The sequence below is a fragment of the Salminus brasiliensis genome, chromosome 13 (genome assembly GCF_030463535.1).
Source record: "Salminus brasiliensis chromosome 13, fSalBra1.hap2, whole genome shotgun sequence".
Classification (NCBI taxonomy): Eukaryota; Metazoa; Chordata; class Actinopteri; order Characiformes; family Bryconidae; genus Salminus; species Salminus brasiliensis.
This window is the reverse complement of record NC_132890.1, coordinates 33187278-33214575: the sequence shown is the minus strand read 5'-3', so window position 1 is coordinate 33214575 and position 27298 is coordinate 33187278. Positions and strand designations below refer to the sequence as shown.

Below are 27298 nucleotides of genomic sequence, written 5' to 3'. Positions count from 1 at the left end.
CAATGTTGTGATGTCACAATGTCATGAAACCTCACACTTGTGAGGTGTTAAATCACATGTGTCACCCTAATCCTCTCGAACGTGATGTCATAATTCGTCCGCCTATGATGATGTCATAGAACTCACACTCGCTCTTTTACACAGCACGTCTCCTCAGGTTCACATGGCGGTTTCTGAGGCATGGGTGTTTAGATTGCTGCAGAACTGCTGACGTAAGGATGATCTAATGGCATTCTAAGTAGCTGATAGATGGTCATTATCCAGTTGCATTGACCTCACCGTACTACTACACAATTTAATGACCTGGATGGGCTGAAAGCCTTCACAGGCAGCCATGGGTTAGTTTAAATGATCACTGTGTTTGAATATCTGAATGCTGGCCAAATTGGACTGCATAATAATGCTGCATGTGATTTGCAAGCTGATCAGGTTGCTGCAGGAGAGACAGGGACTGGGAGGCTGATGTTTTCCTCAACCATTCCTCAGAGGCATCAGAGAGCCAGAAGCGCTCTGATTTAAACCTCGATCAGGAAGGGAAGGAAATAAATGAGCGGTTTGTGGCATAAGACAACACTATCATTCATTATACAGCCAGGCTTGGTCAGGACACACCTGCAGCAGATCTCATTTTACTGGCTCAGGATGGTACGGATTTCACTTACTTTCCTCCCCAGTAGAGCTTGGTGGTAATCACTAAACTGGATCTCCTGGAAAAACAGAGAGAATGAGAGAATATGAACGTTGTATAACAGCATTAAAATGATAAAATGTCACTGTATTCCTGTCTTCAGGTAAGGACTAGTTCCTTACATTCAGACTATTTTGGCTGCAACCTCCTTTATCTTGCATTTTATGGTGCACCAGCAAAAATGACCTTCATAGCCCTGCTGGACTGGCGGCCTGCTGTAAACACAAGCTAAACTGCTAGCCAGTAAAATAGCACAAGGCTGACATACGCACCCTAACACACCCTAACATGCCCGATAGGACGCACCCTAACGCACCCTAACACACCCTAACACACCCTAACATACCCTTACGCACCCTAACACACCCTATACGATGCACCCTAACACACCCTAATGCACCCTAACACACCCTAACATGCCCTATAGGACGCACCCTAACGCACCCTAATGCACCCTAATGCACCCTAACACACCCTAACATACCCTTACGCACCCTAACACACCCTATAGGACGCACCCTAACACACCCTAATGCACCCTAACACACCCTAACATGCCCTATAGGACGCACCCTAACGCACCCTAATGCACCCTAATGCATCCTAACACACCCTAACATACCCTTACGCACCCTAACACACCCTATAGGACGCACCCTAACACACCCTAACATACCCTATAGGACGCACCCTAATGCACCCTAACATACCCTAACATACCCTTACGCACCCTAACACACGCTAACATACCCTATAGGACGCACCTTAATGCACCCTAACATACCCTAACATACCCTTACGCACCCTAACACACCCTAACACACCCTAACATACCCTAACGTCCATAAATAAACCAAACATGACCTAGCAAACATCTGTCAGCTGTTTTTTCATGTCTTTTAGAAGCTAATGTTCCTGTAATGCTAAGACATATAACTTAGGAAAGTTAGCTGCTTGGTTTAGGTACCCTACATTTTAGCCAAAAGTTTGTGGATACCGCTTTATTAGCCAAATGTATTGGATGTGCTTTTGCCCCAAATTTCTTTTGGGCAAATATTTTGGCACCCAACTTTTTAGCCAAAACTTTGTGGACACATGTCTACCTCATCCTAGCGACACTTATGTCACAGCAACACTGCTGAACTGCAGTCACACTCTGCAGAAACTACACTATTTTTTTCTCTTTATATATTTACTATGTGTTACAAACCTTCTGTACAAACGGACTGTACCTTAGCCTCTGCCATGCACTGTGGTTATGATTTCTGGAAATGGCAAAAGAAACCTGACCACACTTTAGTGCCCCAGGCTCCTGCCTGCTACAGGCGTGTGTGTAAACTGTTTGATACACTTGAGTGTTTCACAGAATGATTACCTTTAATCAGTAGGACAGATACTACACGGCAGTGGTTAAACTGGGTTAAATGGTGGTTAAATCTCTCGAATCGGCTGCTGCGGTGTAACTGGGGAAGCAGATGCGGGAGCTGCAGTGGACTAATCTGTGCTAAACTGTCTTGTGTAGCTGTTTTGGCAGGAAACTGCAGAAAATTAGAGCTGCTGCTGATTCTCTTTCAGTCCACGCAACAGTGATTAGAGCATATTCAAATCTGCAGAGATCTCTCTCTCTCTCTCAAACACACACACACACACACACACACACACACTCATTAACTCTCATTTTCTGATATATGCGCATACACACTACTAGGACAGATATTACTGATTCACAGTGATACACAATCACACAACAACACAACCATCCACTCAGACACCCATTCTGAAGAGAAGCAGGGCATGTGGAGCACTGTTTACTGATACACTCTCTATCACTGACTTATGGAGTATGTGCAAAAAAACACACAGTCAGGCTTACATCAATGTGCACACACACACACACACACACACACACACACACACACGGTTTGCACAGTAACAGATGGAGGCAGTAGAGTAATGGACTGTGAGTGACTCAGTGACAGCGGCTGAGCAGCACAGTCTCTTTTGGTATGCAAAAGAACAGCCAGCTGTAGATTCGTGAACACACACACACACACACACACACACACAAACAGAAAGTGGTGATAGAGAAAGAGACAGGAAGAGACAAGGCCATATCTCAAATTTGGTGACAGAACAAGAAGAGGGCCAGTAGGAGAATACACAAAGGGCCTGTTTACACCTGACACTAACATGTGGTTTGTATCTGGATTAGGATCTAGATCTACTTTGACCGAATTCTGTTTACACTTGTTACACTCTCCATGCGAACAAGTGAAGTCCGATCGTGACCCGATCACCAAAAACGCACCTTACCAGACAGACTCTAATGGGCTCCAGGAGGCCAACAATCACTTTGAAGGAGCTACAGAGTTCAGTGGCTAAGATTGAACTGAAGAAATACACAAGTCAATGATATCAGCTCTCTATGCATAGGCTTTCTACTAGATTCTGGAGCATTGCTGTTGAGGATTTGATTGCATTCAGTGACAAGAGCATTAGTGAGGTCAAGATATTGGTGTTGGATCACCACCTCACCTCATCCATAACTCATCCCAGAAGTATTGGATGGAGCTCCATCTATCATTCCAGATAACAGTTCTTCTACTGCTCCTCAGCTCAATTCTGGGGGCTTTATACCCCTCTACTAGCCCATGCCCGGCATTAGGCAGCAGCTCAGTGACAATAGGTTCATGCTTATCTGCTCCAGAGAGTCCTATTCTATTGGCAGTACTTCTCTACAGGGACTTGACAAGCTGTATGTGTGCATTTACATATCTGTGTCATCAATGGGTGAAGCATACAGTAGCTAAATGCATTCATCAGAAGGGGGTGTCCACAAACATATGGACCTATTGCATAGTTCTACAAAGTGCTTGTCTAAATACTTATGGAAGTAGTACTTATAGATAGGAGGTTTTGTTAATTTTTGAAGATCTGCTAACAAATAATACTGTATTTAGACCACATCTAATTCTGTTTACAGAGAGAGAGAGAGGCGAGAGAGAGAGAGAGAGAGAGAGAGAGAAGTGGGCTACTGGGAAGAGAACAGAGAGCGAGTTAACGTATAGATTAGAGATAGAAATAAAGATGAGAGAGAGAGAGGGAGAGGGAGAGAGAGAGAGAGAGAGGGAGAGAGAGAGAGAGAGAGAGAGAGAGAGAGAGAGAGAGAAGTGGGCTACTGGGAAGAGAACAGAGAGCGAGTTAACTTATAGATTAGAGATAGAAATAAAGATGAGAGAGAGAGAGGGAGAGGGAGAGAGAGAGAGAGAGGGAGAGAGAGAGAGAGAGAGAGAGAGAGAGAGGATGAAAAGATGAAAAGCCTGACAGAAGCCCCCCCCCCCCGGTTGTGATATGTCATTTGTACGTCATTCCCGGCAGAAACACTCCCCACTCACTCACACTCAGTTTCAAGTACATGCTAACACACATACACACACACCACACACACACACATCAAACATGTAACACACCAAATGCCTCTAATATGCACTTTGATTTACTGCCATTGGCAACACACACAGATAAAGAGAGAGAGAGAGAGAGAGACAGAGAGAGAGAGAGAGAGAGAGAGAGAGAGAGAGAGAGAGAGAACACACAGTTGTGTGTAGGCTGTCTTTGTGTGTAGGTGTAGATGCATAGATGCATGCCTTGTGTGTGAGTGTGTGAGTGTGTGAGTGTGTGCGCATGCAGGAATACATGTATACATGCATATGAGAGTTCTGTAAGTGTGTGTGAGACAAGAGAGAGAGAGAATTGTGACTGCGAGAGAGCGACTGAGAGAGAGAATGAGAGAGCGAGAGACAGAGGGAACTAGAGAGAGAGAGAGAGAGCTGTAGTGTCTTTAGTAACTCTGGCTGCTGACACTGTAATCCTCTGTGGACAGATAAAGAGGATGTGTGAGACAAAGACCCCACAACAGAGCAACAGCACAAACCCGAATACACAACCCCACATCTACATGCCCCTACTGCTCTGAGATGTACAATGACCAGCCATAACATTAGCACCACCTGCCTAATAGTGAGCAGGTCCCCCTTGTGCTGGCCCAACATATCTGACCATTCAAGGCATGGACTCCACAAGACAAGAGAGAGATAGAGAGAGAGAGAGAGAGAGAGAGAGAGAGAGAGAGAGAGAGAGATAAAGAGAGAGAATATGACGAGTGAAAAGAAACTAAAAAGAGAGATGGAAAGAAAAAGACAGGAGAGAAGACAAGAAGAAGAAATGTAAGAGAGAGGAGAGCAGAAAAAAAAGAACAGCTTTAAAGAAATTAATGTAGAAATAAAGGAAGAAGGAAAAAAAGAAAAAAGAAAAGAATAATAATAAATAAAAAATAAAAAATAAAAATAGAAAGGAAAATAGAAATAAAACAAAAATAAAGAAAAAAAATAAGGAAAAAGAAGAAAAGAAAAAAAGGAAGAAAAAAAAGGAAGAAAAGAAAAAAAAGAAGAAAAGAGAGATAAAAAGAAAAAAGTAAGAAGAAAAAGAAGAAAAGAAAGAGGGGAAAATAAACAAAAGAAGAAAAGAAAGAAGTAAAGAAAGAAACAAGAAGAAAAGAAGAAAATAAATAAAATAAAATGAATAAAAAATAAAAATAGAAATAAAATAAAATAAGGAAAAAAATAAAAAAAGAAAAGAAACAAAAGAATTTAAGAAAGAAAAAGAAGATAAGAAAGAGAGAAAATAAAGAAAAGAAAATGAAATAAGAAAGTAAAGAAAAATAAAGAAAAAAGAAAAGAGTAATTGTAGCCATTTGTACCATTTGTAGCTCCTTCATTTTCTAAAGTGAGCCATACATGACCCATACCTCCAGCATTTCTTCTTGATGATGTTCCCCAGGATGATCTCAGCTCTGTGAGAAACCGAGGACAGTTGGGATTAGTCAGGTTCTTGCAGATGCTTAATGTCAAACTTTAACTTAAACTCCATCCAAACTTCCTACAAACTGCCTCCTCACTCCTCCCACTGTGTCCTTCAAACTGTGGCATTTGGTGGACTAGCCTCTATTTGACCTGCTTGCTTATGTGGGGGTTTCTGGCACTGTGAACCTGTTTACACCTGCCATTAACAAGCATTTTCTTATCCGGATCAGTCTCTGGATCTACTTTAACCGGATTCTCTTTACACGGTTATTAAAATGCGTCTCCAGTGTGATTAGTTTTCACATTCCCCCCATATTTCCGCCCTGCCTGGGCAATTTTCTATTGTTTTAAGGCAAGTTTCACTTACTTTCCCGCAGCGTACACCTCCGCTGTGTCGAACAGGTTCACGCCACTCTCGTAGGCGATGGTCATCAGCTGCTCAGCCACCTGGGACACACAGACAGAGAGCTGTTAGTCATATTCTTTTGGAAATCACTTATAACTATATCCAACATCAGTATTTGACAGAATTGAAGTATTCAGGCCTTTAGGACAAGCAGAACCGTTATATGGCTATGTGGACAAAAGTATTGGGACACCTGCTCAGTCATTGCTTTGTCTGAAATCAAGTGTGTTAATAAAAGGGTTTTATCCTGCTTTTGTTGGAGTAACTGTCTCTGCCTTTATTGTCACTGCCTTTATAGTAGATCCTGGAGCTCTGTTGTTGAGAATTGAAATCAGGACATTGGATGATCACAAAAGTACAGGATGGAGCCACCACCATCCATCATTCCAGAGAACACAGTTCTCCCACAGCTCAATGCTGAGGGGCTTTATACCCCTCTAGCCCACGCCTGGCATTAGGTTCATGTTTATTTAATTCAGAGAGTCCTATTCTATTGGCAGTACGTCTCTACAGGACCTAGTCACTAGCTGTGTGTGTGCTGGTGTGCATTTGCACATTAGCAGTAATGGGTGCAGCTAAATTAGCTGAATGCATTCATTAGAAGGGGTGTCCACAAACATTTGGACATATATTGTATAAAGTAGCTATAAATGGTCACAGATATGCTTTGATGTTTTTATTCAGTAATAGCTTTTTAAAGGCACCCCTACAAGAGCACCCCCCCAAACTCCAGTGAGTCCTACAGACCCTCACTGCATTTTTGGTCAGCAGTTTCTTGCTCAGAGCTGTGTATGGCTCATTTGCTGAGGTGTGTGAGGCATGCCTCTGTGTGTTTGAGGGTCTCCCCTTTAGGACAGACAGAAAGGTCAAAGCAGTGCATCCCTCCATCACTCACAGACTGAGGGGAATAAATCACCTGCTGACGCTGAGGAGTGGGCACTAAGTGAATCAGCCACAGTTTCTGCCAGCAGCACAGTGTGTGTGTGTGTGTGTGTGTGTGTGTGTGTGTGTGCTCATTCTATTCTATGACAAAGATTGCTTTGGAGGCACCTCTCAAACCACAGACGACTAATCTAATATAACTCTTCTTCTCCAGGGCTCTGAGGATAAACAGCTCTGCCCAAATATTCAACCGTCACACCAGCCGACACATCCCACAGTCAAGTGACACGCAGAACAGGAAGAGAGAGTCAGAGGAAGAGAAAGAGTGAGAGAGACTGACAGTGTGGGGGGGGGGGGGGGGGGGGGGGGAGAGGGAGGAGAGAGAGAGAGAGAGAGAGAGAAAGAGAGAGAGAATAAAGAGTGAAAAGAAACTAAAATGAGAGAAATAAGAGACTGAAAAGAGAGATGGAAAGAAAAAGACAGGAGAGAAGACAAGAAGAAGAAATGTAAGAGAGAGGAGAGCAGAAAAAGAAACAAACAACTTTAAAGAAATGAAAAAAAAATAAAAGTAGAAATAAAGGAATAAGGAAAAATATATAAAAAAATAATAAAATAATAAAAGAAATAAAAGAAGAATTGAAAAAAAAAAAAAAGAAAAAAGAAGAAAAGAAAAAAGAAAATAAATAATAGAAGAATAGAAAAAAGTAAAGAAAGAAACAAGAAGAAAAGAAGAAAATAAACCAAAAAGAAAAGAAACAAAAGAATTAAAGAAAAAAAGAAAAGAAAAAAGAAGAAAAGAAAAAAGAAAAATAGAAAATAAACAGAAAAAAGGAAATAAGAAAGCAAAGAAAAATAAAGAAAAAAGTCAAAAAGAAGAGAAAGAAAAGACAAAAAAAGAAATAATAAAGAAAAAAGATTAAAAGAAAGACAGAAAATAAAAAACTCAAAGAAAAACAGATAAAAGGGCTGAAACAGTGAAAGGCAGCAATGAAAAGAAAAAAGGAAGGATAGAAAAAGACAGAGACGAAATAAATGGATTAAAAGAGAGAAATAAAGAAAATGGACTGAAGGAGAAAGAGTTTAAGAGAGAGTGAGTGTGTGTGAGTAAGCGAGAGAGAGCGAGAGAGCGTGAGAGGGAGAGAGAGAGAGCGCTATTAAAACATTAGCTGTTTAAGGTAATGCGACCCCCTCTGGCTGAGACCCCTGCCATAAAAGCCTTTAAAGGTGCTGGACGTGTCCAGCTTGTCTGGCTTGTCTGACCTCATTGGCCATTTAAACCCGAAGCTCCTCCCCCCTCTCTGCAGCTGAGGCCAAAAAACTTTCCTGTCATCACTTGTTAGCCTGAACACGGTTTCTAGCGTCACGCAAAGAGCGACTCAGCAAAACGAAGGTGACCCTTCCAGCCAGAGAGAGCGAGAGCAACCATGCAAGAGAGAGAGAGAGCGTGAGAGAGAGAGAGAGAGGGTGCTGGAAAAGAGCCAAAAACTGTCAAAGGGGTGCTGAGGAGATAAAGTTAGGAGACAGTAATATGGGAGATGAAGGCAAAAAGAAAGATTCAGCATAAGTAGGATGAGCTCTAAGGAAGGCTCAGTCAGGTGGGGCCTCTGCGACACTGACGAACATGATTAATGGATAAATGGGGGCTGAACAGCAGCCCCACTCTGAGGGTACTCATACTGTATGTGGAAGTCCTTCTAGAAGGTGAGGAGCAGCTGGTGAAGGGGTGCAGTGCAGTAGGGGTGTTGTGGTCGCTCTGATGGTGGTGGTGGTGTGTCCTTTTCCATGAAATCTCCCAAATGAATGATGTGTCTGGTGCAGTTGGCGGGCAGTGCTAGATGTGTGTAAAGTGGTTTGGTTTACTTCTGACTGATAATCCTGTGTGTTTGGTACCTCATAAATGTCTAGTCATCCACAGGATATATAGACTGCAGAGCTGATTTACCAGCGCTGAGAAGTTCCCGTCCCTGGCAGGGACCGAAATATAAAGAAGGCTGCTCTGGAGTGCTTCAGCGTCCGTCGAAGAAAGTTCTAATTTATGGAACTAAAACCTAATTACACACAGAATTGCCTGATTCTTATTAGTATTTTGGTGATGTTAATAAGATAGATTACTCCTTTAAAGACCTGCTGCCTTCTTTGCTGCTGTTCTCAGAGCATTGGACTGACCACCTGAGAGTCCAGACCTCAACACTGTTGAGTGTGTTTGGGATGCCTTGGATGGTGAGAAGCAGAAAATGTTCTTCTACTTCTAGAACTGTACATTGGAGGTTTGGACAAGTGGAGTTATGAAACTACTCCATTTTTGAGAGGAGGAACATGCCTAAAGCTCCTCCTCCCTAATCTAAGATCCTATAAATTCCATCTATGACAAGTTTGGGCAACCCTCCACCACCCCGTCACCCCAGCTTTTAACCCTGTCATCTATCATTCCTGGTTCCACAGATCAGAGAGAGGTTCTCCCCCATGTCTTACAGTCTTCTCTCAAATCATCATAAGCTGAAGGCATGGTCCTAGTTAGCAAACTTACTCTTAATGGCAGTGGAATTGACTGGAAATCCGAGATACAAGCGATGGCAGATGTCCCGTCCTTCTCAGGCAGCGTGGTCTCGAGATTAACTGACCAATAATGGCTAATTCCTAAATTTCATCCAGAGTCAAGCCCAGTTAGTCTCACAGAGCTGACAACTCTGCTGCCACACACACACACACACACACACACACACTCAGGCTCATACAAATGCACTCACGCATTCTCATACATGTTAATCCGCCTGCCAGCATTAACTGCGGCCCTTGCCACTGTCCCTTGCCTCCTGACGTCTCGCGTCCCTCCCTACAGTTAGTAAACTCATGATGACAGCCGCGGCACAAACTACACTGTCACTTTGTAAACAAAGCGGCCCGAAGTCTGTCTCGCCCCGGAACAGAGCGCTGAGTCATCCACCACCTCCCCCGGGTGTGTGTGTAGAGGATGTAGAGGATGACGACCATGACAGCATGTCTTTCCCAAGCACTCAACCAACCAGGGGACTGGCCTCTCCGGCAGAGAAAGAGAGGGCTTTGACCTCAAGGCCTTGGCTTCCATGACCTCCCCAGGGAGAAAGAGCAGGACACTGCCAGCAAAGAGGCTGTTAACCAGCTACCTCATACGCCCGCACAGATAAATAAACATTAGCGCTGTTGCTAGGACATGTTTGTCCTTCGAGGACAGACAAGACTGGCATCCCACATCACGTGTCCAAATTAAGGACGTCAATCTTGTGTATTTACAATCATCGAGCACCTTATTAGAGATGCACTCAATGGCCAGTTTATGATCTCCAGCTTTGTGGTGGCCCTGTGTGCTATGGTGGATAACATCCATCCATCCATCTTCTTATCTGCTTCTTCCTTGTCAGAGTCTCAGTGGATCCAGTGCCTTCTTGGAATTATTGGACGCAAGGCAGAAATACCCCCTGAACAGGGGGGCGACTATCCAGGGGTACCACACACACTCATTCACACGTAGGAGAAATTAAGCCTTGCCAATTCACCCACCATGTGTTTTTGGGAGACGGGCAAAGGTCAAACCTACAACCCCAAGCCTCTGGAGCTGTGTAGCACAGGAACCGCTCAGACTCTGACCACTTATTTGGGTATTTGATTATTCTAAGCACTGCTATGGTGGAGCTCAGAAGTCAAACCCTTGATAAAGGTCTTGAAGGGTGATTCCACAACTGGGGGGCAATTTAGCCCTCTTCCGAGGTTTTTTTAGTATTTAATTGCAGTACATCATTTGAGAAATGGCAGACAATAGTGTTTTATGGGTCGAGCTCCCTCATACTCCCACAGCAAGATTAAAAAAGATTTTTTTTTCTCCTTCAATTTCTCCTCCTCGCTCATACTGAGCTAATCCTGCTGGCTGCACTGTAAGATCTGAACTCAAAGCTGAAGCCCTGGGGAAGTGAGCAAAGACTACAAACAACAAGCAAATCACTTACAGGAACCTCTCAGGGACTTTGCTAAGCTGTCAGCTGTGTTTCCCCAAAGTGAGTGAGACACCTCTGAAAGCTTGAGATTCTATGTCAGGCCTCGGTTCCCCTAAAGCGCTTTAGCATAATGATGACGATTCCGGTGAAAAGCAAAAATGACTCGCAAACAGCGAGGATCATTTCACCTCTTGGGAAATGCATCCAGTTTTGATTCATCAGCGAAAAACAGTGGTGCCAAAAAAGGGCTTTGTCTTACCTCATCAGAAATCTGACCTCCAAACGTCACCCAAGTACCTGGAGAAGTAAGTAGAAAGGAGAAGATCATTAATACGAGCTCCAAGGCTTCTCTGCTAAAGGCATTTTACAGAAGATACAGTATTCAGCACAATTCAAAAAAGTCTGAATAGTCAGCTGTTCCATTTACTAAACCACACACACAAATCCTTTCATACGGAAAGGGGAAGAGTAAGACACCTCTGGATTGCCCCATCTAACACATCTTGTGTTACTGCACTCGGCCTAGTACAATAGCTCTGACACATTTCTGAGGATCAGGAGGTTATGATAATCGCCTTGTTGTTATTCTCTGCATCGTTCAGCCAAACCCCTGTTGGTATGGATTTCTAAAAAAATAATAAACCTAAAAATGATACAATTCTATTGCACTTGTATTTGCGACATTAGGGCACTCATTTCCTCAAGGGTGAAAGAGATCTATGGACAGGAGCTTTTTCTACAGGGTCAATTTGATGATGTAAATGCCCTGCTTAGATTGCATTAGTTTAGCAGGGGCAATAATATAACCATAGGCCAAACTTTTTAAGGCCTTTGCATCACATTGTCACATGATCACATTCACAACAGTTGTGTCCAAACAATTGCAGAGATACTGTTTCTTGTGTATCTCAGTTTGGGACAAAGCAAAGTACCAACAGCAGTTTGATTGCATTGTCGTCTCTCCTTTTAGAAAGTTTTCACTTCGGAAAGTATTTAACCCCTTAACACTTCAAGGTTTATCACACTCTAAGGTGTGTTACTCAGTATTAGGCAGTAGGGCTATTCTTTGGTAATAGAAGTGTGTAACCAATAGGCCATTGGCCATTTAAGAGGTTAATCTACTGGAGGATCTCGGATATATATGCTCTGAGACTGAATATGGTGCATAGCAGTGGCCAAAAGCTGGTTTTGTCCATGTAAATTGATGTAAATTTGGATGTAAATTCAGTGGAAAAACAGGAGGTTAAAAGAAAAATGCTGACACTGCCACCAGTGGATTCGAATGATCAATAGAGAGCTTTGAATGTGATGCAACAACCATCTTTAATTCTGCTGGTTCATCAAATCCAGCTGCTGACCGGCTTTCCCACAACATGCAAGCACATCTCTGTAACAGTGCATCAACACTGACCTTTCCAAGGGAACTTGCAGTTATCCGTCCTACGGCATCACCCCAAGAACCTTTTGTGGCATCATTCTTTAAGGAGTATGTTTCAATATTCAGTGGAACATTAATATGCTTTTCCTAATACTGGTGATATCAGTGATCTTTTTAACGGCTAGTCATAGCCATCTTTGGGTATTTACGAATTCGCAACTTCTCGCCTCTGCCTGTCATCTGCACTGAAGAATCGCCCTGGCTCGTTTCCCATGAATGGCTCCCCAGAGAGCCCCCTTCCCTCCAAAATAAAAGATGCCGGTGATGGACACTGCATACAGAAGTGCCTGTTGTGATAATCCTGCCATCTCGGCTAAATAATGCATCGGTTCAGAATGGCTGGACAGGCCAAGAGATGGAGGTGATGGCACCACAGGGAAGCTATTCCTCATGCAACTCACTTATGGACCACTGGTACACCAAAACAAGACTGTGAAATAATGTGGATGGATGTGTATGAGTGGGAAAACGGATGACTCAAATTAGAAGCAACAAAACAACTTACACTAGTAACCATGTAAGCAATACAAATCTATAGCTGACAGAGTCCCAAATGGAAAACCACACTGCAGAAGCACTTAGCGTTTACCTCAGGTGCCTTGTAGTGCCCGCGGATGGACAAGAGAGGGAAAGAGAGCCTGAGGAATGACATGCGTCTGCCTTAAATCTACTCAACCTGCCCGGCTGGAGGGAAAGAGTTTATAAATAGCGGCAACTGTTTGACACCGAGCCTCGATTGCAGATTCGTCCTGACACACAAGGGCCTGAATTTACCGCTCAGTACTCATTAAGTGGTGGGGACAGGGGAGAGTTTTTCTGCCAAACTGGCTCTTGCGGTGGGGGTTACTGCAGAAACGCCTTGAGGGATGTGCATAGCCTAGCGCTGGTAGCGCTTATTACCATAATCCTCCCCGTACTGCAGTTCACTGCTGCTGTGAGGTGGCATAAAGCACTGAAAAATGGGTTACATCACAACAAGACCTTCGAGAACCGCTGGACTCAGCAAATAAGCTTTTTTTCTCTTTTCAAAGTCTTAGTTGAAGGATTTAAGACTGTTAAAACGGTCAGTCCCTGAACCTTTCTTTGGCGAAAGCCTTCTGCAAAGTGGCCGATAACGGCAGTCTTAGTTTTTCTGCAGGCTACACTGTAGGAGATGATGCCCAATTCTGCAGCACACTGCATAATTGCATTTCTGTTCATGTGTCCTCAATGTTAGGTTATACAATAAGAATTCTCGGAACCAATAATATCTAATATAGTGTGGTCCGTGTGTAACAGCATTGGCCGAATCAGTGGCATGAATAATGAATAGCTATTTGAAATGATGCACAATTGAAAAAAGTCAATAATTGGTGTAAAATGTAGGTAAACACATGTCGGCTGGCAGTCCAGGCTACATTACACTGCACAAAAAACACCATCCAAACACCATAAAGGTTCCAGAGTAGGAAACACCGAACTGCAGTTGACCTGCCTGCCTGACTAGGAGTAAAAAGCACTGCTACAAGCGTAATGTTAGTTTCTGCTATAGCGGCCTCAGCTGACTCTAAAGTAATTACACAAAGAGCAAAAGAACAAGGAAGAAGTCAGCCGGGGGGAGGTCATGTAGACAAGGGGAGGAAAGTACAAGTAAGACCAGTAGGCACAATAGCATGGTGGGCAATAGCATGACAGTACTTAAGACACACAGGCACATATTGCTGAAGGAGCAGTCCTGTATTGATGGAGAAGGATATCCCAGAAGCTCATACAGGTGTCCCAGAAGCTCATACAGGTGTCCACATACTTTCTGACATAAAGTGTATTGAATGAAGGTGTGAATGACAGAAAGCTTGAACATTAGCAGTAGTGTACTGGCTTTTGAGCGTGAAGCTACTAAGCTAACAGCAGTATTTCTGATTAACACATCACTGCAGAAGACAGAACAGTCGTTTTCAGGCCCACTGGAGCTGAACGTCTCAGTTTTACCCCTTATTCCCCATCCTTTCAGTTCTTCTGGTCAGTTCAGGTCAACAGATTAATGCATTTTGTTAAAAAAATGCTGATTGCAAAAATTAAACATATTGATCTGGTTGTCTTCCTGATTCTGCAGACCTGTCGGTGTTCTCTGAGAGCCAATTACAGCGACTGAAACTGAGCCAGAGCACAATGACTCTGACCCACTGTGAGTCGAAACGCAGGGAACTTTCAGTTAAAACTTGAAAACTTTCAGTAAAACTCGAAACTTTCAGTAAAAACTTGAAAACGTTCAGTAAAAACTCAAAAACGTTCAGTAAAAAATCAAAAACTTTCAGTAAAAACTTGAAAACTTTCAGTAAAACTCAAAAACTTTCAGTAAAACTCAAAAACGTTCAGTAAAAACTCAAAAACTTTCAGTAAAACTCAAAAACTTTCAGTAAAACTCAAAAACGTTCTGTAAAAACTCAAAAACCTTCAGTAAAAACTCAAAAACGTTCAGTAAAAACTCAAAAACGTTCAGTAAAAACTCAAAAACTTTCAGTAAAACTCAAAAACTTTCAGTAAAACTCAAAAACGTTCAGTAAAAACTCAAAAACTTTCAGTAAAACTCAAAAAATTTCAGTAAAACTCAAAAACCTTCAGTAAAAACTCAAAAACGTTCAGTAAAAACTCAAAAACTTTCAGTAAAACTCAAAAACGTTCAGTAAAAACTCAAAAACTTTCAGTAAAACTCAAAAACTTTCAGTAAAACTCAAAAACGTTCTGTAAAAACTCAAAAACCTTCAGTAAAAACTCAAAAACTTTGCTGGAAAAAGTTTTGTTACCAGATTGCCGCAGTTTGATGTAAGTGTGATGATTTAGCCACACAATTCCTCCTGCCTCAGAGTCTAACAACTACAACTCCCATCAACTTGCTGACTCACATGTCAGCCCTTATCCAATCATCAGGTTTTCCTGTTCATCATCTCCAGGGTACTAATGTTCTTCACCTGTGTTTGTAGTTGCTCTCATTGTGAATCTGATCTTGGCTTGTTGTTTGGGTTTCTCCTAGTTGTTTGTCCTTTTCTTTTGGCTCCTTGGTTATTTGCTCATTTCATGGTTTTGACTACTTCTACTGTTTCTCGTTTCTGCCTCTAGTCCTGCCCATGTCTGCTTTGGTTGCCCTCAAATTTATGCTCTCACTTGTATCTTGCCCTGTTTACTATCACAAGCTCCTTGTTACGAAACCTGTTCTTGCTTTTTTCATTCGCCGGCGCCTGGCCTGTAATTCTAGCGTTACACAACAATGTAAAAAATGATGGTCACTTTTGTGGACAGTTTGTGGCCATTGCTCATCAAGGCTCATTAGTGCTCAGAGTTAAATATGGATACGGATGTGGATGGAGCCTTCTGTCCATACTTTTCGTTCATTTCATCCAGATATGAGCACAATCTGTGAAAGCTTAATGGAGCAGTACCCCTGGAAACTGTGGGGGCAGTGTAGCCAATAGTCAATGTGAAACACGCCCACTGCCATATGGACATGATGGAGAAGAAACTTTTACACCTCTCATATGTCTTATTTATGGTAAGTAGATTATCATGACCTCCTCCACCATTGCCATGTTTGTTGTTGTCAGAAACGGTTCACTCTGAACTGCCCTCTAGTGGATATATTGCTTAACATCCATGTCAACATATAGGAGGCATAACGGTATGTGGTCAGTGGCAGCGATATCGTCTGAAGCCATATCGATTTTCTTACCCAAAGGGAGAAGAAAGGAGCTTTAATCCAGATCGACTGACATTTGAATCACAGGTAGGCAAATGTAGCGTCAGGTGTCTTCCCCAGGGACCCTGGTTGGTGTGGTTGTCCAGCCAAGAAATACACCCTAATTTATAATGGAAAGGGCAATGTTGTAACCTACGTGCTACACCGACTGAAGCGACACCCCCCCCCCCCCCCCCCCCCGGATTGTTGTCCAATCTGACATTCTATGATGCACTGAATGATTTCCTAACTGAGCTGAATTAGTGCTAATTGTCACACCCACAAGTGAGTTGAGGAGAAAGCAATTGAGAGAGGGAGTGACCCTGAAGGAAAGAGCAATGGGAAAGAGAGAAACAAGGGAATAGGAGGGAGTAGATAGGGTGAATTATAGGGATATACTCTCCTCCTACGGTCATATGTCATCGGCATCGATTTGGCTGTACCGCTGAGAGCAGTGGGGAGTTGCTACCGTAGCCAGTAGAGTATTCTGTAGTGTCAGGTAAAATAGGCTTATGTACAGCCCCTACGTACAAACCCAATCAATGGCATCCTGCAATCCACTCTGCCGGAGTCAGGGAGCACTAAACCCTACCTAAACAGCCTGTCTGAACACCTTTGAGAACACCTAGAGTCCCAAATCAATATTTAGGCAAAACCTGCTCTTTGTATCAAGGAAGACGAAGCTGAGTTGATGATGAAGCTGAGTTGAAAGTTACTCAGAAGATCTGAAAAGAATGCATTACAGTAGACATCGTGTCCCCAAAGTTTTGTTGAGCACAGCTCTCCAGTTTAGTCCAGTCCGAGCCAGCAAGAGAGGCTTCTCCTGGGGCTTCTCCTTCTCCACATTGGAGAGCCTTCAAAGAACATCAAAGAAATGGCAAAAGCTTCTCTCTTGGGGAATCAAGAAATGAACACACATGGTGCAAGTCTGCCTATACTGTCTTATGTGTTTCATCCCTCTATCCACCCCCAGGGCATCATTCACTTATATTTTCCCACTAATCAACAAACGGCTTGAGAGGTTGATTTATGCTCAACGTTAAATACAGATATGGATGAAGCCTTCTTTCCGTATTCTGCATTCATTTTCTCCGTATTTGTGCATGTTCTCTGAAAGCTTGGGGGGGGGGGGGGGGGGGGGGTGGCAAAACATGACCACTGCCGCATGGACATGGCGAAGAAGGAACTCCGGCCGAAAACAAACTCATGGCAGAACGTTTTTAAACTGTTTACAGATACTACATGATCATGACCTCATCCGACATAGCCTTGTTTGTTGTTAGAAGATTTTGACTCTGAACTGCTCTCTAGTGGATGGATTGCTTTATATCCATGCTGATGTAAAGGAGACATAGAAGTATGTGGGCTGATTCATGAGCCTTGAATAGTTTTACATGCTAGTAGGGCTGGGCGATATGGTAAACATACTACACTACAATACTTACCTAAGATATCTTCACTATAAACAATATTTATATGTAATCATAATACAAATCTAAATACATCAGAAGTCTTAAAAACTACTATTCAGAGACTCTCCTGTGCTGCATACAGTGATTTATATTCAACATATGCTGAATTTCATCCAGTTAAACCAGTCTAATTACACTGTTGGTAATGAAATATGCAGTTGATCAGAGTTACTTATCCTCAATATGCTTAGAAATGCATAATGTGTTTTACGCTAACAAAATTTATCACAATACAATAAAATATCGTCATATTGCTCAGCCCTACATGCAGCCCTAGCATGACAGGGTTCATTGCGATTGAACCCTTTGAAGTCCAGAGTTGTGTACATTTGTTTTGCGACCCTACCCATTATGGGTCGGTTTCCTGGACAGTGAATAAGCCTAGTTCTGGGCTACATATTCACTTCAATGGAGAATTTCCATTTAGAATACAGTTTGTGTGGAGAACCAACTCAATGAGTTAAATTATTAATTATAAAAAAACCTTATATTATTATATATTATATACAATATTTGAATAAAGTCATTTATACCATCATTTACTCCGCTTGTTTACCCTTATTTACCATAATTAAAAAAAAAATAGTGGAAGAAATGCTGGTATAACTGACTTTGTGATATCTCCTCCTCTACTTGGATTGAAAATCCACACTTTTAGCAATGTCTCAGCTGGTTTCAGCGAGCTAAAGTGAGAAATGATTCATATTAGAGATGGCATATCCATATCAAGAGGTATTGGAGTCTGGCTGATATCAGCAGGGGAGGCTGAAGTCACTCGTGCTGTGCTTCATAGGACCACTTTTTTTTAAAAGGTTCTTTAAAGAACCATCTGCAAATGTCCCCCCCCCCCCACACACACACATCAATGCAAAGAGCCATTTAACTGAGCGAACAACTATTAATGCATCCAGGTGGTTCTTTAAGGGGCAGTGGGCAGCCGCGGCCTGAAGGTTAGAGAAGTGGCCTTGCGCCCGGAAGGTGTGAGCCTTTGATCTGACAGGACTGCCAGTGCCCTTGAGTAAGGCACCTAACCCCCGACTGCTCCCTGGGCACCTTAGCTAGTGCTGCCCACCACTCTGGGCACATGCTCACTGTTTCTGTGCTCACTGTGTGTATGTGTGTGTTCACTGCCTGAGTGGGTTACATGCAGAGGACATATTTATATGTGTGCAGCTCAAATAGAGTGAGTGGTTCCTCTTCTTATGGTTTCATATAGGACCACAACCCTGAAGAATCAGAACCAGTACCATGTTTAGTTGAATTTATGTATTGATTAATTAATCAATTAATTAATTAATTAGCTAGTAAGTAAATATACCATGGTGTCACATTGTTATTGTCTGGAAACTGGAAAATACTGTGACACATATTTGGCCTTATTTTGCCCACCTGTACTACAGGATCCTACGGCTACTCCAGTAGGCCACTGAATGTGGGGCCCAGCAGCAGGACAATGAGGACAATGATGCCCGACTCAGGGCGCAGTGGGATCTCCGCAACTAAACCCTCCATCGTGCTGCTTTGTACACATGCCCCAGAGGCTCTGTGTGTGTGTTTGTGCGAGCTAGACAGAAAGAGAGGGACAGAGACTCGGGGAAAGAGAGAGAGGGACAGTGAATGTGTGCGATTCCCTACTGCTGCAGCCAGGCTGGACTGGAGGTAAACTCAGACATGCCCACTTCAACATAAAGGTCAGCTCGGCCTGAACATCAAAACAAACAGCAGTGTGAAAAGCATTTGACTCCTAGTCATTTTGGAGCATTTCTATTGGTCAGTTCATCATGCTGTCCTGACAGGATGTAAAGAACAGATGCCAGATTTGCATTATGTCAAAAAATGAAAATCGGCAGAAATCACAGGTACTTCTTACACTGGGAGGGTGAGGACTGGAACATGTGTCCTCTCACACATACTTAACCAGCCACTTCCTCTTTTTGTATTGCTGCCAATGCAAAGCCATCAGGCAACCAACGCGCTCTGAGGAAAGCAGTGTCTACCGAGCGCTGATGCACCGGCTCGCAGACGCCCGTGCCGGCCAGCATGACACTAAAGTGATAGGGGGAGACAGAGAGAGAGCCATCTTCCCAGCCAGAGAGAGCAAGGCTGGGACAAAAACTGTCCCGTCCTATAACCACTGATAAAGTATTATCCAGTATCCAGTCTTTTTACCCACCCAGTCAATACAAGTGAATGTCATGGTGCATTCAGACGGGACTAAAATCACAGAGGCACTCTGGTAATACCTGCTTTACCCCACCTCCCCATGTAGAACTAATCCTGTCCCAGTAGGGCTTTAGATTTCTTTACAGTAGTGGTGAAAGGTGTTACCTTGACTACAATACACATATAACCTTTCTATTTAGTATCCAGAACCACCAGTGAACCTACATGAGCCAGGCAGTGTTTTCAGAGCCATTTGGTGTACGAACTTCCTGTGTCGTAGCTTTTGGAGGCTTCAGATGTCTTCAGATGTGGATGAGTTTGTTTACATTGTTACCATTTCATTTTGCTGACATTTTGAAAATGGTTGGAGTGACCCTTTAAAACTATTGGGGCTATTATTGGATATTAGACATTCGATAATCATTGATATCCCCCTTCTACAGCAGTGTGGCACAATCCCACAAACTCTCACAAGTCTCTCTGCTCCGGGACTCAAACTTTTTCTTTCTCTCTCTGTCACACACACACACCCCTACTCGTTTCCTCAGCTAAACTGCACTGCCCCTCTGCCACCTGGCACAGCTGTTCCCACTGATAACAGCCTCATGGATCAAATCATCAGTAATGATGCTATCTTTACAGCTGCCTCGGGCCGCAAGCAAGTGATGGACTTCTCAGCTCGCTCGGAATGCTAATAAATCCTCTCTGGGAATTCTCTGAAGTTTCACTTGCGGTTTCTTCAAGTCAGAAATCAATATCAATAGCAAGGTTTCAACTAACAAAGCCGAAACCCCACCCATCAGCTCACACTGCAAGGCCTTTTATTGACTGTTCCATCATTTTAGCTCATCTGTCCGAGCCAGTGCAGATACTAAGCTGTGATTAACAGACCACGGTTTGGATCTGAGGAAAGAAAAACTATGTATACATGCTGACAACATTATTTTTAATAGAGGGTATGCATTGACATCACGGTCCCGCTAGAACACGCCCCTTTCAGTCGGACTGAATGGCATAACATTATGAATGGAGAGTATCTGCTCGAGTTAAAGGCAGTTGGACTCGACAGCAATCCATCCACATTACCAATGAACCAGTGGTCCATGGTCAGCGATGAGTAGCTAGGAACGTCTAGCCAACTGAGGCTCAAACCACACCTGTTTAGAGGATAAAACCATATATCTGAGAGCACAAAGTCGAGGGAATGGTCTTAAGAGGGTTTTCCACTGTCCTCAGGCACTACTAGTAGACTGGCTCATCCAGGTTTGCTAGGTTTCCCACTTACTTGAACTTAGCATGTCGCTAAATTCGCGACCACACTGAGCTACAGTGAGCTCCCACACGTTTCAGTGCCTGGATTCCAGTTGTTTCTGCAAATTGCAGCAATCCATTAGCTTCCTTTCTCTTTAGCTTTCAGTAGTCTGTAAAATGATAAAGGATAATTAAGCGATCATTGATTATCACTGTAAGTTGGGAGTCCTGTAAGTTGTGAGGTAGGTGAGGCCTCCATGGATCACATCAATGAGTCTTAATTGCCCATGATCCTGTCGCTTGCTCACCAGTTTCCGCACTGTATACCTGAAAAACCCTACAAGAACTACCTGACCGTCGTCTAGAACCTCACAATCTGGTTCTTGTCAAAGTGTCTCAGATTCTTACGCTCACCCATTTCTTGTGGGTGAACTGACTGTTCACTTGCTGCCTAATATACCCACTCCTTGACAGATGAAGCCACTGCAGCTGAAGATAATCAATGTTTTTCACTTCACCTGTCACCGGTTTTAATGTTATGGCTGATTGGTGCAATTAACTCTCTCTCGCTCATCGTTTTTCTCGCTCTCTATCCGTATCCATCTTTCTGGGGCGGTTCTGTGGGTTTAGGGGTTAAATAAGTGGTGCTTGTGTTGTGCTGATGTTATGGCAGTTTATCAGACAGACCCCCCCCCTCCTCCATCACTGTCCCACACTCTCTGAGGTAAATGCACTCATTACAGCCAAAAGGAACAAAAGCTCAGTCAGCTCAGGTCACGCAAACACAACACACTCACTCACACAGGACAAATCCACTGCATAACGATATTCCAATTATTTTAATGACATCTGATTGATTTAAAGCAACACTATGTAGCATTTTCACCTTAAAACAGCAGCTTCAAAATAACTGTGATTCTCCGCTGACCTGTATAAAGGAGCGTAGCGCCACTATCGTTGCTACTCCCGGCTAGGAACACTGCTAATTGCACTACGTAAGCCTGGTGAAGAGGGCAGGACAAGGGTGCATCTGAGAGGCTCAGCAGTCTAATGCATTACTACTATAGCCTATGGGTCACAAGTTCAAATCCCAAGCAAGGCTGCTTTGCCATCAGTGACTGGAGTCTGAGAGAGCACAACTGGCCTGATGTGTCCCGGTGGGTAGATGGCACTCTCTCGCCTTGTCACTTTTAAGTGATGTTGGCCAGCACAGGCATTTGTTAGCTCATGCTGGGAACCCATTGCTTTCCTCAGCGACAGTTCGAAAAGAGGCGGTGTCTGGCTTTGCATGTATCAAACCTGTGGAAATGCTTTCTCTCCTAGTGTCGGGAGAATTGCTAGTGTTACGGGGAGCTATGAACGACCGGGTTAATTGAAAAAGGGAATATTAAAAAAAAAAAACGGTGTAAAGCTGCTTAACTCGAGCAGCTTGCCGAAAAATGTGTGTGAAAAGCGTGTCGTTCAGTGATGGCGTAAAGCGCAAATTCCACTTCCCGACTGTAGGGGGAGCCCAGTAGTGGGAAATACCAATACTTACATTAATGCTGCTTTCAGCATGATACACCAAACCAGAAAAGATCTTAGCTGTGCCTCTCTTCACCATCCCTTCACCATCTCTTCACCATCCCCCCCACCATCATGTGCAAATCCAGACCACTGTATAGAGCACCGTCACAGGGAACAGAATTCCAGAAGGTAGTGAATGACTTCAGACACCTTGTTATGTGTGTGTGACCTCCCTCAGAGAATCTGTGTGTGAAACTTTAAACCAAAGATGCAATGAATTGTGGGTATTCCATATCCATTTATAGGATAGTGCATTGTGGGATTGTTACTGTGTACAAAATAGTTGAACCCCAAACTAGTGCACTATATAGTGAATAGGGCCCAGTTCTGGACACAGCTCTGGACTGTCCAAGCTACTGTGGGCACAGCAGTTCTTTCAAAAAAAGTTTTTACAGCAAGTTTAATCCAGATATGATCACACACACACACACACACACACACACACACACACACACACACACACACAGACACATACTCCCAACACTATTGCTGCAATACCTGTGCAGTCTCTGCAGCCAGCTCTAGTGTACTCCTGTGCTCCCTCCTCCCATTAATTATCTGTGAAAGACCAGGTGTGTGTGCATGTGTGTTCCCTGGTTTCCTAACATTTGAAAAATGACAAAAAAAAAGGAAACAACTGATCCGTTACAATCACAGCCCCTGGCTTAGTGTGTGTGTGTGTGTGGATGTGTAAGCCTGCAGGCTGGAGGCTTTATGTGATGGAACTTCTAGGCAGGTTATTACACAGAGACTGAATAAAACAAGCTTCACAAAAGCCTGCACCGGGGTAAACACACAGTCAACAAGAAACGAGAGAGAGAGAGAGGTTGAGAGAGAGAGAGGGAGAGAGAGTCTTTCACTACTTTAGTCACAATACTACACAAAACAACAAAGGACTGCTTGTATGGATTGATTTGTCGAGGCTGAACGAGAGCTGAAATGAGAAATGAGGGAGAAGAAACTGACTCACCAAGTCCTAGACAAGATACTCTCAACCCAGACTTCCCAAGATTCCTGAAGGAAGAGAGAAAACAAAATACATATGGTTATAATATATATGGTTCAATATTTCTGCCACACCTACAAAACAGACTGATCAGACAACCTTAACTAGACTGAGCGAGAGAAAAAGAGACAGAGAGAAAGAGAGAGAGAGAATTAATAATCATTATTTATTCTTTACACAGAAATACACTGAGGAGACCCTTATTTCCACTGTAGCTGAGTGTTTACAACCTAAAAGGATGGGAAAAGAATCAAATTGAGTTTAATCAGAAAAACCAAGCAAGCCTAGCTTTGCTGGACCGCCAGTGACTGCAGAGAATGGTCAACGGCATTTCAACAACAGGGAGTCTTAAATGACCTCTTTTATGTTTTACGTACCATTTCATGTGACCCTGCAAGGCCCTTAAAGGGTGGTGAGGACAGCAGAAAACATCGTAGACAACAAACTACCGGCCTTACAGGACATCTATCAGTCCTGCTGCCAGAGGAAAAAACTGTGAAGCTGAAAGACCCCAATACCATTTCACTCGGCCACTTTCCAATAATATTATTTATTTATATATCACTGCTACGGTTAATATCACCATAGAATCTTTCCTCACCGCATCCATCACAGTGTGGGGCAGCTCAGCCACCAAACATGACACCCACAGACTGCAGTGCATAATCAGGTCTGCAGAGAGAACCATCGGTGTGAAGTTACCCTCCCTACCGGACCTGCACATGGCCAGAACCAGGAAGTGTGTAGAGAACATTGTCCGTGATCCGTCACACCCTGGACATCACCTGTTCCAGTATCTTCGTTTCAGCCAGTTGAGGATCAAGAGCTCCAGACTACAGAGAAGCTTCTTCCCACACGCCATCACACTCATGAACAGCTGAACATTACAACACTACATTCTGAATACAGTCTATTACATACATACATCCTATCCAGATGTTCTCTCACTCTTCTTTCTCTGTACTTTTGTTTTCTGATAGTGTCTCAGAACAATCTGTACTACCGTCTCAACCAGTGACTCCTCTGTTCTCCATTTTTATATCTATTTAATTCAGTCTGCACTGTTCTTTACTGCTGCACTTAGCACTTTACTTTAAATATACAACTCTGCACGTTAAGTTTACAGGTGTGTCTGTGCGTGTATGTCATTGTGTGTGAGTGTGTGTGTGTGAGTGTGTGTGTGCAGGATGGGTGTGTTTGATACTTCTGTAATGTCAGTTATCGTGCACTGTGAGCTACTGTAACCAAAAACAAATTCCTTGTATGTGTAAGCATACTTGGCCAATAAAGTCTGATTCTGACTCAGTCACATTATATATATATATATACTTAGATGAACCTGCCTATACCAAACAATAAGTCCCTCCTGTATATTGTGTGTATATTCCTATATGGTATCATATTTCAGAATTTTGTAGAATATGTATATATAAATTATTTTATTTTATTTTTACACATTTTATTTTGTTATTTTGTTTATTTTTGTTTTTACTATATATATATAGTATATATATATATATTATATATATATATATATATATATATAATATATATATAATATATATATATTATGCTGCCTTTCTGTAGAGTGATTATCTGAGCCTCACCCTAAGCATTTCAAGCATTTCAATTAAAGGACTCAAGCCTCACTCTCAAAGCCTTAAGATGTTGACCACATATTGGCTAGTTTTTGGATGTGAAGGGCCCAGGACCTCATCACCATGGCTTGCGACTAATGCCTAGGCTGGCAGACTTTTTACACTCATCATTAAAATCCGGACGCAGTTTAAAGAAACGGTGGTGGTTCCACAATGCGGTAGAACAATAGAAGCTTCCCACATTCCTGTAACGCGAGAGAGCGAGCGAGAGATATAGAAAGAATAAGAGAGAGAGAGAGAGAGAAGCCAAGACTTTTAGTAATAATGTTTTCAGCTTGCCTGGCCGTATTCAGGTCTGTAAAAAAACACTGCATTTTCAATTTACGCATTAAAAGTGGACGAGATTCGTCTCTGACCACCTCTTTAAAGAAGTGGGTGAGTGTGTGCGTGCATCAAGGCTCGCCTGTGGGCCCATTCGTGTTTATAAACGTATAGAAAAGACCACAGTTGGATATTTCAGATATTCACCGCCAGACTCATCCATGCTGGATTTGTTTGCATGATAAAGTGGTTTATGAATCACTGCGCATGCAAATGAAAGAAAATCATAATCTGATCACGATGCCTTTTGGAGGTGTTTACACCTGGCTTTTTTCATGCGGTCAATCGAAATCTGAGCGCAATCCGATCACCAAAAACTCAAATTCCGGGGGTTAGTGCCAGAAGGGTGGGTGGGATAAATGGCCAGTGCGATTTGAGATTTTACAGTGTGCTTTAGAATGAATACTGTATATTACCTAATATTACTAGACACCTAAAGTTCAGCTGAGCCTGAGCTAAACCAAACTGGATTGAGAAAAATATACAGAGAGATCTGACTCTGCCCCGTCCCTGAAAAACCTTCCCAGCACAAGAGGCATGATCCGTTTACTGAAAGCTGTCCGCGGTTAGTGTGGTGCAGTAAACACAGTTGACATCTCTACTCTTTATTGTTTCTTACACAGCGCTGCAGCACATTTTCCAGCAATCCTGAGTTATTAGCAGAAACAGCAAACTTGTAACATGTCACTGAGATTTATTTAGCGCTGATGTATTAGTGGTAAAAGTGGAGCGGTTTCTGTAGCAGCCAGAGGAGCCTGCAGGAAGAGCTGACTGCAAGAAACTGCTGACCGGGAGAGAAACAGAGTTACAGGACCGGAGAGAGAGAGAGAGAGAGAGAGAGAGAGAGAGAGAGGTAGGTCTGCAGTAAAGGTTTAGACCTCATTGCTACTACCAACTCACACCAATTCTTCTATATCGAGGTCACAGTTTAGAGGACCTACAGCCTAGCTTTATAGAAACCTGCAACTTTAAACACCGATCAGCCATAACATTAGCACCACAATGTTGCCTGATATTGAGTAAATTCTCCTACAATAGATCTTTTTAGCAGCTTGGCCAAACTGAGGGTGTGTTCATACTTGTCCGCTGTGGTCGGATTAAAATGAACCCTGTTTTTTTTGGTCAGGTTTATTTGAGTGTGAACGCTGTCTTTCGAACTCAGGGGCACACCAATCAACTCTGGTGCGGTTCCTTATGAATGAACACAATCTGGACCAAAGGCATCCAAACGACCCAAACGCAGGACATGTTGTCCCAGGCTGATAGTGTTATAGGCGTTTTTGCAGCTAGAGACTAGCTGCCCAGGTTTCTGTGCTTCAGCTTCTTCTGCCTGATGCTTTAGTTTAGCAGGGCTGTGTCCCAAACCACACACCATCACACAACACTAGCGGCCCTATTTTAGCGGTCTTTAGGCGAAACACGCAAAAGTCATGTACTGAGTCTCTTAATTAGTCATGGGAGTGTTTTTTTGGCATAATGTGCAGTAATAAACCAATCAGCACGTCTCTCGCCGTTCCCTTTAAGAGCCGGGTGCGGTCTGACTGACCTTGGCGGGTTGCTATTTCAGTGGTGTAGAGCGTAGGGGGGTGTACGAGCGTCGGGCTGCACGCGCCTGTGTTGACAATTCACTGCCAAGATAGCAACGAACGTCTGACTGTGGACAAACGTCTGCCTAGGCTGTCAGTGGAGCACCTCCTGTGTTTTCCCTTGCTAACATACACAGAAATACGACAGAAATTGACCTGAACACCCCTCATTTCGAGACCACCGCGCCCATCGGTGTAGATATATTCATAAGCAGCATTGCTATTTGAACCACACTATTGAAAATAGACTGCTGACGGGGTGGAAGACAATAACAAGCATTGCCAAGCGCATTGTGCAGGGTGTAGATAGGGCCCAGTGTCT

At 43.1% G+C, this 27298-nt stretch overlaps 1 protein-coding gene across 2 annotated transcripts in view; it reads right to left on the bottom strand.

Annotated features, from left to right (window-relative positions):
* Positions 1–23415, bottom strand: part of kcnab1a (potassium voltage-gated channel subfamily A regulatory beta subunit 1a) — a 49317-nt gene extending 25902 nt beyond the window's left edge. Inside the window, exons 1-5 of one of the 2 annotated variants that reach the window (XM_072695512.1) lie at positions 23376–23415; positions 11066–11103; positions 5918–5997; positions 5496–5540; positions 663–707 (exon numbers count right to left, since the gene is read on the bottom strand). In XM_072695512.1, coding sequence (XP_072551613.1) covers positions 663–707; positions 5496–5540; positions 5918–5982 — 155 coding nt within the window. In that variant the 5' untranslated portion in view covers positions 5983–5997; positions 11066–11103; positions 23376–23415. Of the gene's footprint in view, positions 1–662; positions 708–5495; positions 5541–5917; positions 5998–11065; positions 11104–12217; positions 12281–23375 lie in introns of those variants that run through there. The other variant, XM_072695513.1, reaches the window with a different exon arrangement.
* Positions 23416–27298: the final 3883 nt, after the last annotated feature.